This window comes from Poecilia reticulata, chromosome 23, assembly GCF_904066995.2.
Source record: "Poecilia reticulata chromosome 23, P_reticulata-male-v2, whole genome shotgun sequence".
Classification (NCBI taxonomy): Eukaryota; Metazoa; Chordata; class Actinopteri; order Cyprinodontiformes; family Poeciliidae; genus Poecilia; species Poecilia reticulata.
Genome location: NC_088852.1, coordinates 3,578,388 through 3,595,974, shown reverse-complemented (window position 1 = coordinate 3,595,974; position 17,587 = coordinate 3,578,388). Strand labels below are relative to the sequence as shown.

The 17,587-nt window shown below is 37.6% G+C and overlaps 1 protein-coding gene across 8 annotated transcripts in view; it reads left to right on the top strand.

Annotated features, from left to right (window-relative positions):
* The first annotated feature begins 635 nt into the window (after positions 1 to 635).
* Positions 636 to 17,587, top strand: part of kmt2e (lysine (K)-specific methyltransferase 2E) — a 41,217-nt gene continuing 24,265 nt past the window's right edge. For 6 of the 8 annotated variants that reach the window (XR_014086065.1, XM_081604007.1, XM_081604005.1 and 3 more), the window contains exons 1-2: positions 636 to 994; positions 13,343 to 13,527. Coding sequence is in view for 7 of the 8 variants with exons in the window: in XM_081604007.1 (XP_081460133.1) it covers positions 13,457 to 13,527 (71 nt within the window). In the remaining variant the exon portion in view is untranslated. Of the gene's footprint in view, positions 995 to 6,140; positions 6,276 to 13,342; positions 13,528 to 17,587 lie in introns of all 8 variants that reach the window. The other 2 variants (XM_081604004.1, XM_081604009.1) reach the window with 2 other exon arrangements.

The window sequence follows — 17,587 nt, the reverse complement described above, 5'->3', positions numbered from 1 at the left end:
AAAACGGAAATTAATCTAAAATGTAAACCATGGTTAAGATAAAAGAGAAATTATGCTGAAGTTGTACTAAAATGGAAGTTACTCTAAAATTAAACTTGCGCTAAAGTGAAAGTTATGCTAAAACTGAAGTCATGCTGAACGGGAAGTTATGTTGTAATGCAAGTCATATTAAAGGTGCTAGCATGACATGCGTTGTGGCTTTTGGTGTTGTGTTGTGGCTTCTTGTTATTGTGTTATGGGTTTTGCATTTTGTTTACCCATCTAAATCACCATATTATTCCACTTTAATCTAGGAAAAAAGTTTATTCTCATCATTTGTTTTTCAAACATTTTGACATAATTGACAGTTTTTGCTTCAATTTTCTAAACTGGGGAACAACGTTATAAAAGGCAAGGTAACATGGGTAAACAGTACAAATATAATTTACTCAGCAGCTCTATTTATCTAAATGAATACAGATTGAACGTTTTTATAATAATAATTTGACGTGGTGTAGCTGAACAGAAAGACACCCTGGAGATTTTTTTGAAGACTCGCTCTCGTGAACGCGCAAGGAGACCGATCACGGCGCCCCTGTCAAACGGGGAGTGTAGCCCCGCAGAATGTGGAGGCGGAGCCCGTTCGTGGGGGAGGCGGAGTCTCGGGAGTCCTGGCAGGGCCGCCATTTTTTGCACAGGGAAAAGAGACTGGTTTTGAAGGGATCTAATTTCTAAAAGTCGCCGTTGACTGGGGCTCTAAGGCTTTTTCTAACGGTTTCGAGTCCATTTTTCGCTACATTTGAGGAGCCCCAACGTAAAACAACTGGCGCGCATTTTCTTCAGAAACAGGAAAAGGAACCTTGAGAGAACACGTCTGAATACAAACATTTTAAACCTAGGCTAGGAATCCGCAGTGTGTGTACTGAAGTATTGTTTTGGTTGTGGAAGCTGCGACTGGGGTCTCACCCAGGTCCCCATATTCGCTATTCAAAGCCTCCAGAGTGGACTTAAAAAGGTAAGTTAACTGTATTATGTGGCGATTATAGATTAAGGTTAAATGAAGCCTGAACGTGTATTGTTGTCTATAGTTAGCTAGCATGGTGTTACCTGCTAACATATCAGCTGAGAGTAGCCTGCAAACTTGCTCTTGAACCTTAGTAAATCAGAGTATCTAAGCGCTAAGTTTATTTCGCTTGTTTTATGGTGAGCAAACCTTTAAAACTCTTACAAAAGACCATCAATTTCTACTAAAATCATGAAGTTGTCAAGCCAACTGACCACTTGCTAACTAGCGCATGCTACCATCTCAAATTAGCTTGACACAAACCGAATAAGGCTTTGACTTCTCGTTTATAGCGTAGCAATGCATTACACCACCCGCAAAAAAGAATAAATATTATGTAGAAGTCATAAAAGGATTACAATGACAAGCGTTTGCAAAGTTAGAGCAGGGTTAATACTAATTTGGAGTAACGTAACATGAAAACGCTACATTACATTGAAATGTCCACAATCAAAACTCTCCATTGAGAACATTAACACTTCTCAATGTCTGTTGGAAAACCCATCGTATGCTTTCCGATCAGCGGCCACACATGAACAGATGTGAAGTGGGAGTCACTCGGGTGTTTTAGTTTGACATGCTGACACTGCGGGCCATATTGCGCACAGTTTTATTCGCTTTTGTGTACATACATTAAATATGGGCAATGCGAGAGTCTATAACCCCAGTGACCGACCGCGTTTTGGTGGAAATCTGCATGCTAAATTAACCAGCTGGATTTTCGTCTGTCATATTTGCAAATAACCCAATCTCATTACATCTAACCTCCGATCGTAACCTTCATTTGATTTTAATTGCACAGAATTAGATTACCTCAATGCAGATTATTTATTTTATATAGAGAGCAATCTTGCAGCCATATTGTGATCCCTTACACTAGAGTGCAACACCCTTTATTACCATGCCGTTATATTGCTCTACATTTGATAAAAACCTGTCAACAAACGCGCCTGCTCGTTTTATTATGTTACAAACGTAGTATTGGTATTTAAAGAACTAACTAAGCGCTGCTTTTAGGAGTTGCCTCGCCTTACAGTATCATTTCCGTTCAGAAAAAACTACACAAAACCACCGCTCAAATCCGGAGAACAATGAGCCTTTAGATAAACCGATATGTTTAGTTTATGTCCCAGGCAACTTAGAGCAAAGCCAGTTGTTGAAATACCTTAAATGCTCGGGGTTGCATTACAGTCCCTCCTTAGTTTCGGATTCATAGCCGAAGCAGGATAAATACAACCTCAAGCAGACGCATTATAGAAAACTGACATTTTGCTACTTTGGAGCTCAGATTGAGGTTTTAGTGACTTATTTTAGAGTTGGTGTGTGTTGGGATCAAACGCTGCAGCCATGGGGGAGGGGATATTCCATTTAGGTTCTCAATAAGCGTCTCTCTTAGTCATCCTGTGCCCTGCCGCTTCTTTCCTGCACGCCCTGGCACTGATTACCGCATATAATGTTCAGTCGGCTTTGGTAGCCTGCTTGCTGATGTCGTCGGTCTTTCCTGTCTCTGACGACCCAAGCATTAATCCACTTCTGTCTACGCATTATGCCGTTAGCTTCCGTTAGCTCGGTTGTTGCGTTATGGCCGTAACGACCAAATATTTCCGTTTTTACCTCGACATTCTTTTCGTTTAATCGACTAGAAAAATACTTTTTTTTTGTTGTTGCTTTGGTCGCCGTTGTACCGACAGAAAAACCGTTAAACATCAGATTTCAAGAGGCTAAATCATATAGTACTAATAATAATGCTGGGCCTTGCGGTAACTGGCCGGGCGTTTCGACGGATTCACAACAGCTCTAGGCGGTTAACAACACAGAAACTGTACCGAGAGAGTGACACTTGGAGCAGAGTGTGTGAGAGTTGATTGAACGCATTCTTGGGGGGATTTTTCTTCCCACGGCGAGGCTCCCCTGGCTACACGCCGTCCTGAGAAAAGCGCTCTGAAAATGGCGACATGCACCAGGGTGTTGTGGTAACATAATAGCAACGTTGTACCCTCTCCACACCCCTATCGGCAGGACTGACTGCAGCGCCGACACACTCGCAGAAAGGCAACTGCACAACACATGATTATTTATTTCAGTTCAGGATAAAATAACGTGGAAAAGACACTAAATCCATCTCAAGCCAAATTGCTAAACACGCCGCGTCATTTTTGTGAGCTATTCCTGTAATATGTTTTTAGTTGGTTGATATTGTAGGGAAAAGCATCTGTCAGGAATAATCCATAATAATTACTGCTAAGCAATCAGTTGCGGTTTGTTTTCTTCATTAAGCTGCTTGTCATCTTCTGTAGAGTAAGATGACTTCACATGATGTCTTACTTAAGCCCTTGTTTGAATAAAGATCTCCTGTGATCAGTAATCCGATATGTTTAATATGCAGGCGTCTTATCTGCTAAATTTTGTGTGTGCATTTGCAAATAAATTAATACCTTTACATATTTCCTGTAGTAATGTTTCATTTTCTCTGCTGCTGTCGCTCACAACCATGTATATTCAGGGACTGGAGAGCTTTTTTTTTATAGTTTATAAAGTCTGCTTATTGAATTAAATATATGAATCGCTAAAAGCTATAGGTTACAACTGAGAATATCTATTTTATTTGGGATAAGATGTACTTTATTGATCCCAGAATTGAGAAATTATTGGGTGACAGCAGCGTGACATACAGGAAACGGATAAGATGCTCAAATTAAAATATAATTTTCAAGTAGAAAAATATTGTATATAAAATGTTTTTGCATATTTTGTGCAAATGAAGATACGTATAAATAGATATGTTTTTGTAAAAAGCCATATTTTGTCTCACTTTGGCCAATGCCTGCCTGTGATGATTAGAAATCAAGTTGGAGTTTGTAAACGTACATTTATACGTACGTTTAAATGTACGTATAAATGTACGTACATTTGGCTGTGAAATGAGATTTCACAGCCACTCTGTGAAATCTCATTTACACACCGTAATAAAAAACTCAGTGGAGTTTCAGGCTGCCTGTTCACCTGTTCGACTTCCTCTATATGCAGCCAGCGATTATTTGAATAATCAGTTATTCAAACGAGTAATCGAATAAAAATAATTTGCCACATTCTGCAGATTTTTAATTTCACCAGATTTAGATTATATACAATATTAGAAATGCATAAAAATACAAATGAACATAATTCTGTTCCTTTTTAAATGAGAATCTAAATGTTATATTTCCCAAAATGCAATGGTGGATCACTCCTTCAGTGAACACTTCATTATTTGTAGATTAATAAGTTTTTGCATTAAGCGATTAATAATTAGATAAGCAAAAGTTGCTTACATAATTTGAACCAGGTGAAGCTAAAGCTGTGCCACTCTAGGAGTTCAGGGTAGAACATACTTACTTAGTTTTTAATCTTGAATGCAAAATTTTTATATTTGTCCAGTTTTTGCTTAATTACTGCACTTTCTTTCACCAAATTGAATTTTTTTTTTTATCTGTATAGGGCACTTAATGATTAATCGATTGCTAAATTAGTTGACGATTATTTCAATAACCGATTAATCACGATTAATCGTTTCAACCTTAATACCTGGACATTGAGGCCTCAGCATTAAACACAATCCGGTTTTCAGATGTAACCAACCCGTTTATGCTTTTCAACATAAGTTGTCAACAGTATGTCTGACACAGAAGCAGGAACAACTAAAAGCGTAATAAGCAGCGAAGCCAGAGTCGGTTTCAAGTCATTTAATGGAGTTAAGTGGTTGCTGCTTAGTGTCTGATGATACTCTGACCTCTAACACGCAGCGTCCCTAAACATTTCTCTCTCTGTTTGAAGACTCGCTGCTCCTTTTGGTTTATGGCAGCACAGGTAGTGATGAGTACCTGGATTAAAGTGAGCCTGATGGCCATGTGCATGATGCCGTGTGTGTGTGTGTGTGTGTGTGTGTGTGTGTTTTGTTTGTTGTGTTAACAAAGATGGAGAGCGGAGGCGTGGTGCCTCTCTTGTCATAGCGACAGAGCGGGTGGTGTGGATTCATGGCAGTCTCAGATGACACAGCCTCCTTTAAGCTTAGCTGCACTCTAAGAAGCTCAAAGTATCAAAAAGCCGGCCTGTAAGCAGGAAGCTGCTCCTCTTCCTCTTCCTCTTCTTCTTTTTGCTTTTCTTTACCTTTAATTGATTGGAGAAAAAGATGGAGAAGAAATGAGACGAAGATGGCATCTGGTTCTTTATTGACTTATTGATGAAACCGATAAATGCAACCCGAAAGCTTTTATGCTTCGTTAACTAACGCAGATGATGAACCAGGGGTGTCCAAAGTGTGGCTCGGGGGCCATCTGTGGCCCTCCGGAGGATTTTTGGCGGCCCCCTGACCTCAGTTCTATTGGTTGATTCAGATGTACACTTTTTCATCTTTTAAGACATTTTCTTTATCAAATAGCATCTTAAAGAGACAAAAAGTAAGAAAAAAGATGCAATAAAATAGTAAAGTTTATTGTTTTATTGCTGTTTTTAATTTTGTTTTTGTTTGTTGTAAACAAGATCTTGAATCTCAATGAGACAACCTGTATAAAGGTCAAATACAAATAAAATAAAATTTACTGTTGAAAAATAAATTAACTACAAGGGTGTAGTAGGGCCATTCTAATTAAATGAAATATAATTAAAGAAATAAAGTAAAGTAATAGAACTACAAGAATAGTCATAACATTTATTGTCTTAGTTTTATGACTTTGTTCTCATTTTTTTAAAAATGTACTTAGCCCTAATACTCTAGTCTTTTTGCGTGACCCCTAAATTTTGAAGTAACCACAATTATTAACCTGCTTTTACTCAAAAGCAAATCTTGCTGCCCAAATAAAAACAAAAAAAGAAATATCAGTGCCCCAAGAATATAAATACCAATGCAATCTAGCAAGAGCTTTATGTTTTGTATCTACTGTTTTCTACAAAAATCTATTCAAACATTTGTAAATTTCAATTAAATTGACATTTTTTAGTTTGTTTTTGCACACATAAATTAAAAAAAAGGCATAAAAGTTTGTTTTCAGCTCAACCATTTCACCCCACCACTGCAGTAAATGCTTCTCTCTGAAACAGTAACGCCTTTCTGTGTGTGTAGACTCCCCTCACCATGTGGGACTAACCCGGGTCGCCGTTTCCCCGGTCTCTGGTGGTCTCACATGTGTGGTGCCCAGACCCCAGAGACCCGCAGAGTCACATGGCCTCCCAGCTGGGAAGAGGAGCCGGGGCTCAGGTGACCTGTTGTTGTGCTTCTAGCTGGGCCGTAACAGATCCCTCCTTTTTAAACTAGCTAGCAGGTGGCTTTTTTTTTTTTTTTTAAACCTTCCTGTTGCTGCAGTGACGTTTCACTGGCATTGAGAAAAAAAAAAGAAAGAAAGAAAGAAAGTGTCAGCCTTGGTGATGTAACACTGCAGTCCAGGCGTAAAAATTGATCAGGAATCACTGTTGTAATGTATCCTGAGTGGCTGTTGCTGTTGTTTTCCCCTCCCCTCTTCCATGCACACATAGCTCAGATCTTAGCTAGCGGTGCTGTGCATTCTCCAAATGCTGGAGCCCGGCACTGGCTCCATGTTGTCCTCTAATGACAACAGCGCTCTAAATCGAGTCAACAAAGACTTATAACAGCTCACAGGTGCATTTAATACGATTATATTTGATGTAACGCGCAATACTCAGTTTTAAAAGGTTCAGAGGCGGGTAGAGTAGCCAGAAATTGCACTGAACTAAGAGTAGAGATACTAAAGCATATTTTTACTCGAGTAGAAATAAAAGTTACTATCCAGACTCAAGTAAGAGTAAACGAGTATTTGGTAAAAGTCTACTCAAGTACTGAGTAACTGATCAAATGATCAATTATTTAATATTTAAAAATTACATCATCAGATGAACCTAAATATAAAGTTAAGTAGAAACATTTAGGGGTGCACCGATGCAAAATTTTGGGTCGATATTATTATAGCCAATAACCAATATTTACCAATATTTTATGTATTTTACTGCCGTTTCGATACATTTGAGGGAAAAAATACCAGAAACAGATTAAAATAAATGTTAGTTGTTCATATTGGCCCAGTTTTAATTAGCTGACCAATATTGATATATTAAAATCACTAATATGATTCGATACCAATGTTGGTTCCGATATATTGTACATCTCTAGAAATCATTGTCAGTCAGAAACCGACCCAACGAGAAGTATTCTATTTTAAATAACTTCCTTAGGGCTCAAAATTACAAAATATTTTGTCATAGTATTGGGGCCATGGCTCACAAAATTTTAAAAATAAATAGAACTGAGGATAAAATCAGAATAATACAAGAACAAAGGTGAAATATTGTGATTTAGATACTGGTAATATGACATTATTCTGCTAATATTGACGTTATTTTCAAAATATTATGATTTTATTCGCATTATTTTGACTCTATCTTACAGCTACAACTTAAATGTATTTTTGAAGAGAATTTCATAACGTAGAACACAAAGTAATGCTTCATAAACATAATACACAGTTCTAATACACAGGACAGAGTTGATTACTAAAGTAAAATAACAATAAACTGCTAAATATCTTCTTTTTTTTTACTTGTTTCTGCTCCAGTAGCTTGCTGCCATCAGCGGATGAATGTGTGCATGAATGAGTGAATGTGGATTAAAGCGCTTTGGGGTCCTCTGGACTTGATAAAACGCTACACAAGCATCAATAAAATGATAGACGCGTTTTAGCTCCTTTAACTAAAGCTAACTTTAGTTAAAGTTAGCTTAGCGGCCATAATCTAGTACATAACTGATGCACAGAAACTAAAAAACACTTCTAAAGTTCACAGAAATAACCTTATACAAGGTATTTAATAAACTAAATTAATAAGATATGGTTAAAAATCTGATTTTTAGCATGTTTCTCAATGTAATTTACATGATAAACATAAAAATATCTTTACAGACCAGATCTGTGATAAACGGCTTGTAAAAACATTTAAACTCCTTCTGCTTCACTATTTGTTTAATTTATAGTGCCTTAATACGAAGCCTCTTATTTCAAACTCTTGCTTCAAACGTGCAGCAACACATTTATCTTTCTCATAAAGCAGAGTTGGAGTGCAGATGGAAACCCCGGTTGCCGTGGGCAACCCTGATTGATGAAGGCAGATGTAACGTAACGGCGAAAAAGAAGGCCAGACCTTGATCAGCTTCACTCGACTTAACAAATTTAATCATTAATTCACACACGGAAAAGAAGAAAGAATCTGGCATAAAACTGTCACTTTCATACGGAAGAGGATTAGAGCCACTGGGGGAAAAAAAATAAAAATAATCCTGACTTTTTTTCTCTGTCTCAGAATTCCGACTTTTTTAATCTTCTAAAATCAAAAGTCAGAATTCTGAGAAAAATGTAAATTATTTTTCTTAACGGCACTAATCTTCTTCCATACTTTCTCAAGAATTACAAAAAAATTTTCATGGTAGTATATATTATATTAGCAGGTTGCAAACAATATAATTTCCCTCATTATTAACTCAAAGTGTGACCTTTCTTTTCTTATAAAGTGTTTTAAATTGATTTATAGTGAAGCAATTTTTCAACTCCTCCAAAAATTTTATCCGATTAATCATCAGATTATAAGAATATTAAAATAATCTTTAGTTGCGTCCCTACGTTAAAGTTTAAATAAAATATGTATTTTAACAATAAAAAGAAATAGAATTACTTATTAGCATCTTTTTAATGTGTATCTAATATATGAAATAAGCTTAAGTGGTTAAATAAGAAATACATGCCATTTTCTTATTAGATTAATTATCAGAATAATCAATTACTTAAATAATCGTTAATCGCAGCCCTAATTTGAAAGTTTGATGAAAATATTTGTTCTTAATTAAGAAGGAATTGAATTAGTTGTTTGCATTTTTTTATGTATTTCTAATAAGTTAAAGTGGCCATTTTGTTTTATCCAATTAATCGTTGGAATAATCAATTAATCAGTTACTAAAAATAATTATTTGCAACCCTAACTTGAAGGTTTAAAGAAAAAAAAGTTCTTAATTAGAAAGGAGTTGAATTACTTATTTCCCATGTATAAAATAACCTTAAGTGGCCATTTTGTTTTATCCTATTAATTTATGGAATAATCAATTAATTGATTACTAAGATAATCATTAGTTGCAGCCCAAATTTAAAGTGTATATTTAGATATTTTTAGATTTTATTGTAATCTGATTTTGGTCCAGATTTGTCCCAAATGGAAAGGTTGCGGTGCCGGTACGGGGGGAGTAGCGGTCCAGTCCGCCATCCGGAGTCGTCCCCGGTTTCGCCTGCGCAGCTTCACCTCCCCCTCCGCCTAATCGACGAGCTCTGGTGATTTCCAAAGCTCCCCAATTCATTTAGCGAGCAAATGAAAACAGAAAGGTGGACGAGCGTGTGGACCACTTCCATCTTGTTGCTGCTTTTACAAATGGTTTGTTTCTTTGTTTTCCTGTTTTAGCCGCCCTCTTACGCCTGTTCGCTCCCCTCCGCCTCCCCATAACACAGGCGGATTTAGCCGAAGGTGGCTTTAAAAGGTCCCTGTTGCAACTGTCTGCGACACTCCCCTTCCCCTCTGCTCTGCATTACTGTTTCAGGTTTATTTAGGAAGTGCAGAGAGGAGGGAGAGGAATCCGTCTGGGCGGGGTGACCAGGCGGAGGAGGGGGCTCTCTGCCTTTTTTCCCCACTCTGGCTGCATTTCTCTGAGGTGATGGGCAGCTCTCCTAGAGGAAGTGGGAGGAGCAGACGCAGTTGGGCTCAGATTTACTCAGGAATGTGGCTGCTCTGTACTTTGTTTTTCTTTTTGTCAGTCAGGCTCTGTTTGTGCTTTGCTTTAAAAGCCTCGCGCACCGAAGAATGTTTGAGAGGTTCCAGGCTCAACTTTCTGTGCAGACTTTTGCAGAAAAGAAACACAAACAAGCCGACGCGAGGCAAATAAACATCGTCAACAATATGATAATCGTATCTGTTATTTTGCTTTATGTAAACATCTGAGCCCAAATAAAAACACAGGAATGGAAATACGACGACGCTCTGGAAACGTGTGTGATTTCATTTAGTGGTCTGGAAAAAGAGAACAGACTGGATAATATTAATATTTCCAGAGATGGAAATACGTTACGGTGGAAGTACATTTTTGGAAAAATGATCCGACTCAGTTGGACTGTGAGTCTGACATTTATATTTCTAATAACTGCACAGTATCTTAGCGGTAGTCTTTTTATCACTTTAATAACATTTTTTGTGTGAACCTTTATGCCTGATGCAGTCGAGACTATAAAGGCTGCTTCAATTTGATTTTATTCTTCTGTGTTTTAAATTCTCCATCAGCTCAACCATCCAAATATCTTATGTGTCTATCAGTACATCCATTTATTTAGCTTTCTGTCCATCTTTCCATCCAACTCTTGTTGCTGGTTCTGTTTTCAAGGCCCAGATAATGATAAATAAACTCAAACACTGGAGATGTATCTCTAAAAAAGTAATAATGTGACATTTTAACCTAGAAACTATAGTGGAGAAAGTGTCTGTTTATTGTATATTTCTGTCTGTACTTGCATAAATAGTTATTTCTGAGTTTGTTTCACCCTTATTTTTACAGAAACACCCCACATACCCACGTTATCGGTCGCCGCAGCTAATGATTAATCAAATCATTAATTCTTCTCACGATTAATTGATTAATCGTACAAAAAAATTGCCATATTTTGCAGATTTTTCATTTAACCACGTCGCCCTTTTTAAACACTATTAAAAATGCATAAAAATACAAATGAGTAAGTAACTTAATTCCTGTTTTAAATAAAATAAACATGTTACTGTCTGAAATGTAATTACAGCATTCCTTTAGTAAATGCTTGATCAGTTGTAGCGAACGATGCATCTGCAGATAAAAAAAAAAAAGGTACTTCTAACATCAACATGTGGAACGTTCAGCCCTTCTTCTTGACTTGGCGTCTGTACAGTGCAGGAATAATCTGATGGATATCTTCTGGATTAACTGATTAATAATTAAATGGCTAAATTTTACTGAATTTGAACTGGATGAAGCTAAAATGCCTCTTTAGGTTATAGCTGTTGTTTCAGAAACAACTTCAGTTAACGATTAATCGACTACCGAATTAATCGACAATTATTCCAGTTAGCGGGCTGCACAGTGGCGCAGTTGGTAGAGCTGTTGCCTTGCAGCAAGAAGGTTCTGGGTTCGATTCCCGGCCCCGGTCTTTCTGCATGGAGTTTGCATGTTCTCCCTGTGCATGTGTGGGTTTTCTCCAGGTACTCCGGTTTCCTCCCACAGTCCAAAGACATGACTGTCAGGTTAATTGGCCTCTCCAAATTGCCCCTAGGTGTGAGTGTGTGTGTGCATGGTTGTTTGTGTCTCTGTGTTGCCCTGTGACAGACTGGTGACCTGTCCAGGGTGACCCCGCCTCTCGCCCGGAACGTTAGCTGGAGAGGCAGCAGCATCCCGACCCCATTAAGGGACAAGGGTGTAAAGAAAATGGATGGATGGATGGATATTCCAGTTAGCAATTAATCAAGATGAATTGTTTTACCCTGGTTTAGAATTGACAGCTGTCATAACTGAAACATTTCTGATTTAGAGTCGTGCTGTTCTGTTTACACCGCCTGAATATTCTCAACCTTTGCGATGACTAAAGTTTTTGATCTTTGTGTTTTTGCTTCCTCGAAAGTCACACTATGAATTCACTCTTCTTGACGTGCTTTTGTGGCATTTTTTCCCCTTACAGTGAGCGATTAGCTGCATTCCTCCCTCTCATTACCCAATAGGCATGCAGGGGCAAGTAGACGTTCGTTCCTGGTTTGTAACCCCTCTCACCCCGTGTGCATGCTCCCTGAGACGTGATCTGAGCCTTTGTTTGGTCACAGTTTGCCTGGGCAGGCGGAGGTGTGACCTCCAGCCTATTTTGTCTCGGCATCTGTCCCTCCCTCTAATCCTGCTTATCAACAGAGCTGTGTGCATCAGGGGCAGCCACACTGACACACATGCTGCTGTCTGGGTTCACATCAAACGCAAAAAACAGGAGTTAAATTATTTTACTAATCAGTTATTCAAATTATTAATCAGAAAAAATTGACACATTCTGCAAATGTTTCATTTAATCAGTTAAACTTTTTTATACAATATTAGAAATGAAGGAAAAAAATACATATGTCCTTTTATAAGTAAAAAAAAAAAGAACATTTTATTGCCTAAAATGCAATAACATATTAATTTAGTGAACGCTTCATCATTTGTGGATTAATTGACAATATTTTTGCATTAACCGATTAATAATTGGATAGCAAAAGATGCTTAATAGAGGATTTTACAGAATCTGAACCAGGTGAAGCTTCAGGCATTTTTTAAAATGAATATGTTCTGAATAGATCAAATTTACCAAAATGTTCTCCGTCTGGCAGATAAATAGTATTTACTAAATATTTAGTTGATATTTGACTAAATATTTACTCAGATGTTGGTTACTTTTATTTGTGAACAAAGTATGTTCTCAGTTGACCAGATTTACCAAATAAATAAATACTAGATATTTAGATGATATGTTACTAAGTACCTACCCAGATATCAGTAAAGTTTTACTTTGTGAACAAACTAAAAATGTTTCTACTCTGTGTTGATGTTATCAAACTGCCTTTTTTGAGTCTTTATACTCGGTTAACAATTAACAGATTACTAAATTCGATGTTGATTACTCAAATAATTGATTAATCTCGATTAATCGTTTGAATGAATACCTTTATTGCTCCCCCAGGGTGTAAATTTAAACCCTTCATCCTTACTGCTCTCCCTCTCTCATCCTGATTTAGAAGTTTCTCTGTTGTAGCGTTTGTGGTTACTGTGAATAAAACATGCTGGTCGCCGTCTCAGATTAAATAAGTTTGGGTGAGTTCTCAGAATAGATCAGCCCTCTTGAGTCAAACAGAGGGAGAAATGGCCTCTGTGTTGCATTTCCTCCTCGTCTTCGTGGAGCGGTGTGCTCTTGCTCCCCTTTGTGGAGTTTTCTTACAGTGCAGCCTCTTCTATCCCCGGCAGTTCGGCTCTGCTGCTGCTTTTCACCCGTCGCTAACCTCACCCGCGTAGCTTTGTCACGGGGGAAATCCTGGCAAACTTTTCTCTGTAATAATGACTCAAGCCGTTGCGCACGATGGAAATACCCCGTTTTCACTATGATCTGGAAGTTTGGGTTTAATCATCCTTGCAGCATCCTTTCTGCAATAAAATATATTAATATTTGCTGTGTTTTTCTGTGTTTCCAGGCCTTGTGGATGCACTTAGATGTCTGCAATGACTGCTGTGGCTGGCATGCCTCAGTGTTTCGGACTCCCTTTCTCTGGACTCAGTAGGACAAGAACTGATCAGCAGAGAACGTCATGAGCATAGTCATCCCAGTAGGGGTGGACACAGCAGACACCTCATACCTGGACATGGCTGCAGGCTCAGAGTGAGTAAACACAACAGAACCTGCTCTGCGTTTGTGGAAACGCCACGAAAAACTTCGTCTTCAAGCAAAACGATCAGTTCAAAGTCAGAAATACTTGATTTTATTCCAAAGACGAACTAAACCTGGTCATAACTCGCATCATTCAAGTATCTCAAGATAAAAAGAATCTTCTGCAGATTTTCATTTAACCAGTTTTCTATTACAATATTAGACATAAATTCAAAGATGCAAATGATTCAGTTCCTTTTTTTGTAAACAAGAAAATATATATTGTATTTAATGAAATGTAAAAACATACTTTTAATATAAACGTGAATAGCTCAGCCCTTTTTGCAGGACTTAACATCAATATAGGCTGAACTGTTGATTCTTTTCAATTAACAGAAGAATAATAGATTAATCACAATTAATCTGATTAATCGTTTCAGCACTAATTCAATTGTATAGAACTGACTTAATCACTGATCTGAGTTGTTCTTTCAGCAAATGACCTTTTTTTAGTCTGAATACTCCAGTTAACGATTAATTGATTACTACATCAGTTGATGATTCTTTCAGCAATCGACTCATCTTGATTAATCATTTCGACTCCAGTTATTTCATCTCCTTTTTTACCTTCATCGCCTCTCAGTCGCTGTATATTGAATAAAGCAGGGCGTCTCTGCTGTGTGCTGAAACGATCGGGTCGTTTTTGCCATTATTTGGTCGTTCCAGCTCCAATCGTGACCCGTCTGCTTCTCGTCCTCGGCTCTAACGTGACGTTTGCCCATGTGAGCTCAAGTCAGTGAAGCAGAAATGCTGCATGGCGCCATGGAAACTTGCTGTTGCCCCCCTCCCCTTCGTGTTTCCTTATAGTCTCGTCAAGGACATCGCCGTAGCCTTTTCTGGTTAAATAAATTAAGCAAGACGTTGGTGTGCGACTAAAGAATAACACGTCATCTGCTCACAGAGGGAGTCCTGTCTCTTTAAGCGATGGGAAGCCCTCCCCTTCGCCTTCCTGGGTGCTGTTGCTGTGACAGCTTGAGTTGCCATGGTTTCTGCCCCCTCCCTCCCGTGTTGCACTGCGCAGGGCTTGTTGCCACAGTCATTGGCCTGAGTGACAGGTGGTCCTCACACAGATATGGCGTCTTACCCCCCTCCCTCCTCATCTCTGCAGAGCCCTGCTGTCACCAGGGGTTAGAGAAAGCCCCTCCGCTCACTTCTTTGTCTGGCCGCTCGCTGCAAATTCATTCAAAAGCAGATAGCTGGCTTTAAACGGGGGGGTTCATACCGACCAGAGGGACGGGGCTAAGCTGGATATACATCGACTATTCAGAGCGAGCCAGCTGGGTCTGGCTACTCACCGGAGAAACGGCGTCACGTCCTTTAAACGCTCCCCCCCCCCGAAGGCTGCAGCAGCACGAGCAGCTGCGGGCTAATGCAGGCTGCGTGTCCAAACCGACACGGAGCCCGGCGTGCGCGCACTCGACGCCGGAGCACGTAATGTTGCCATAGCAGCAAGCGGTGTCTCTTCAGGAGTCTTTCTTCTGCTGCTGGCTCCTGCATGTCTTCTTCTGCGTGTCCTTCCTGCCTCTTCTTTGCCCTCGTAGAAAATGTTTGGTGATTATAGGAATCACAATCCAGACCAAAATCAAACTCACTTCAAATTAGAGCTGCAGATAACGTTTATTTTACTAATCAAACCAACTATTCAGCGAATTCATGGATTAATCACATTAAAAATATTGTTTAGCCACTACAATATTAGACATATTAAAACAAACATTTACATTTTTAAATAAGGAAATAACCAGGCCAGTTAGCAATTAATTGATTACTTAATCAGTTGACAATTATTCCAGGAATCGATTAATCACAATTAATCGTTTCAACCCTTTAAAATAACAATTTTCTATTCATTTTCTCATTTTATTTCAAGCTCTTATGTAACCTGGATAACATAAACTTTCCCAAAAATCAAACTTCCACTTGCACATGATGGGAATATCATATAATGTATCTATTAATCACAATTAATTGTTTCAGCCCTACCGAAGATACAGTTTGTCACCAGTATTAAAATGCACTAATAATCAAAATAAAAACATAATACAGTTCCTTTTTAAATAAGAAAATAAACATTTTATTCCCTTATTGCATGTTTGGTTATTTGTAGCAAAGGATGCATCTGCAGTTAAATATTTGTAACATCAACAAGTTGATAAATTGATAAATTTAGATGTTTTGCGTTTCGCCTTCATGTTATTCCTCTGTAAATCCTGCTCTCTCCCACAGCCTTAATAGAAGCAGCCATGTAGGAAATTATGTTCCCTATTAGTTCACTCCGTCACCACGTCCTCACCAAAGAGGGTTGCAGGAAAAAGACCAGATTTTAGGGTTTTATCTGATCAAGCTGGAATTATGATGCCCTTATGTACTTTCTGTGCTTCTCTAATTTCCACTTTTCTTATTGTGTACTCCAGTATGTTAACATATTTTAAGTAAAATCTTTATTTAAGGCCTTAAGAGAAAACATTTTCTCATCCTATGAGGGAAAAACACAACAATAACAAAGCTCATTTGTTTGGAAAAGAGGTCATGGCAAACAAGTTGGACCAGTTTTTATTATCAAAGATCTTAAGCAAACTTTACGGCAAGCAACTAAATTACAGCTTAAATACTTCACCTGGTTTCATATCACTCCTGTGATGTCAGACACAAACTAATATTTTTGTATTATATTTAAAACATGTTTATTCTTCAGTTTTGTCCCTTTGCTAACGCTGGTGCATATTTTAGGCAGTAGACTTTTGTTTTGGAGAAAAATTGCATCCACACCCGATTTATTGTCTTGCAGGTTATATCCGCATTCACAGCATAACAGAGAAAACATGATGACAGAGAAAAGCTTGACAGTCGAAAATATAATTTTCAGAAACTAAAATCACTAAAATGTTGTTGTTTTTTCGCCCCAATCCACTCAACAATAAACTAAGCTGAAATATTTTAAACAATTTGTCAGATTTTTTGTAGGAACGGGATTATAGATCCAAAACTTCAAAGGGTTTCTGCATGTTTTCCTTGTTAAATTAAAGGCAACCAGTTTGCTTATTATTGTGTTTGAAGAAAACTGAAGAAATATTTAGTCTATTCTCAGCAATAAAAACAGGATCGTTTTAAAACACTTTCTGTGTTTAGCCAAGTTTTAAAACAGCAAATTGTTCACTTTAGCCAACAAGGCAGTGAGTAAATGTGGTTCCCTTAAAACAGAAGTAAACCAGAAAACTTTGAAAAGATGATCACTTTGAGTTTCAACATTTTTGTAAGTAGATTTTAATTTAAGAATTTAAGTTTTGTCCTAATTTATTTTTTGGGGTTGCATGAAATCAGTCCTTTGAACACCCTTGATTTAAACCTTTATTTACCCTACTTCCAGCTGGAACGATTAATCGTGATTAATCAATTTTTTAAATTTAGTGATTGATTAATCGTTAACTTGTTTATAGAGACTCAAAAATAAGCTATTTGTCGAAAAAACAACATTCAGAGCAATAATCGAGTCAAAATTGTGCAAAATATACGTACATTTTGTATTGAATTTGGGTTGAAACTATTGTGATTAATGGTTTTTTTGAAGCAATTGTCAGCTAATTTAGCATTTGATTAATTAACTGGAGAACACAGAGTCAAAAACAAGCCATTTGCTGAAAAAGCGACATATAATTAAGCCAAAACTACAAAATATATATAGAATTTGGGCTGAAACAATTAATCGTGATTAATGAAATAATCTATTGTTTACTGGAGCATACAGACTCAAAAAGGACTTTTTCTGAAACATATTCAGAACAGTAATTAAGCAAAAAATTGCACTCAAAAAAACGTTTTGCATTTAATATAAAAACACTTTTGTTTGTTTTACCGAAACGTCACAAGAAATTCTATGTTGTTGCATTTTAGGCAATAAAATGTTTATTTTCTTATTTAAAAGAAAATGAATTTAGTTATTTGTCTACTAATGTATTTCTAATATTATATGAAACGTATGTAAGTAGTTAAATGAAAAATATGTAGAATGTTC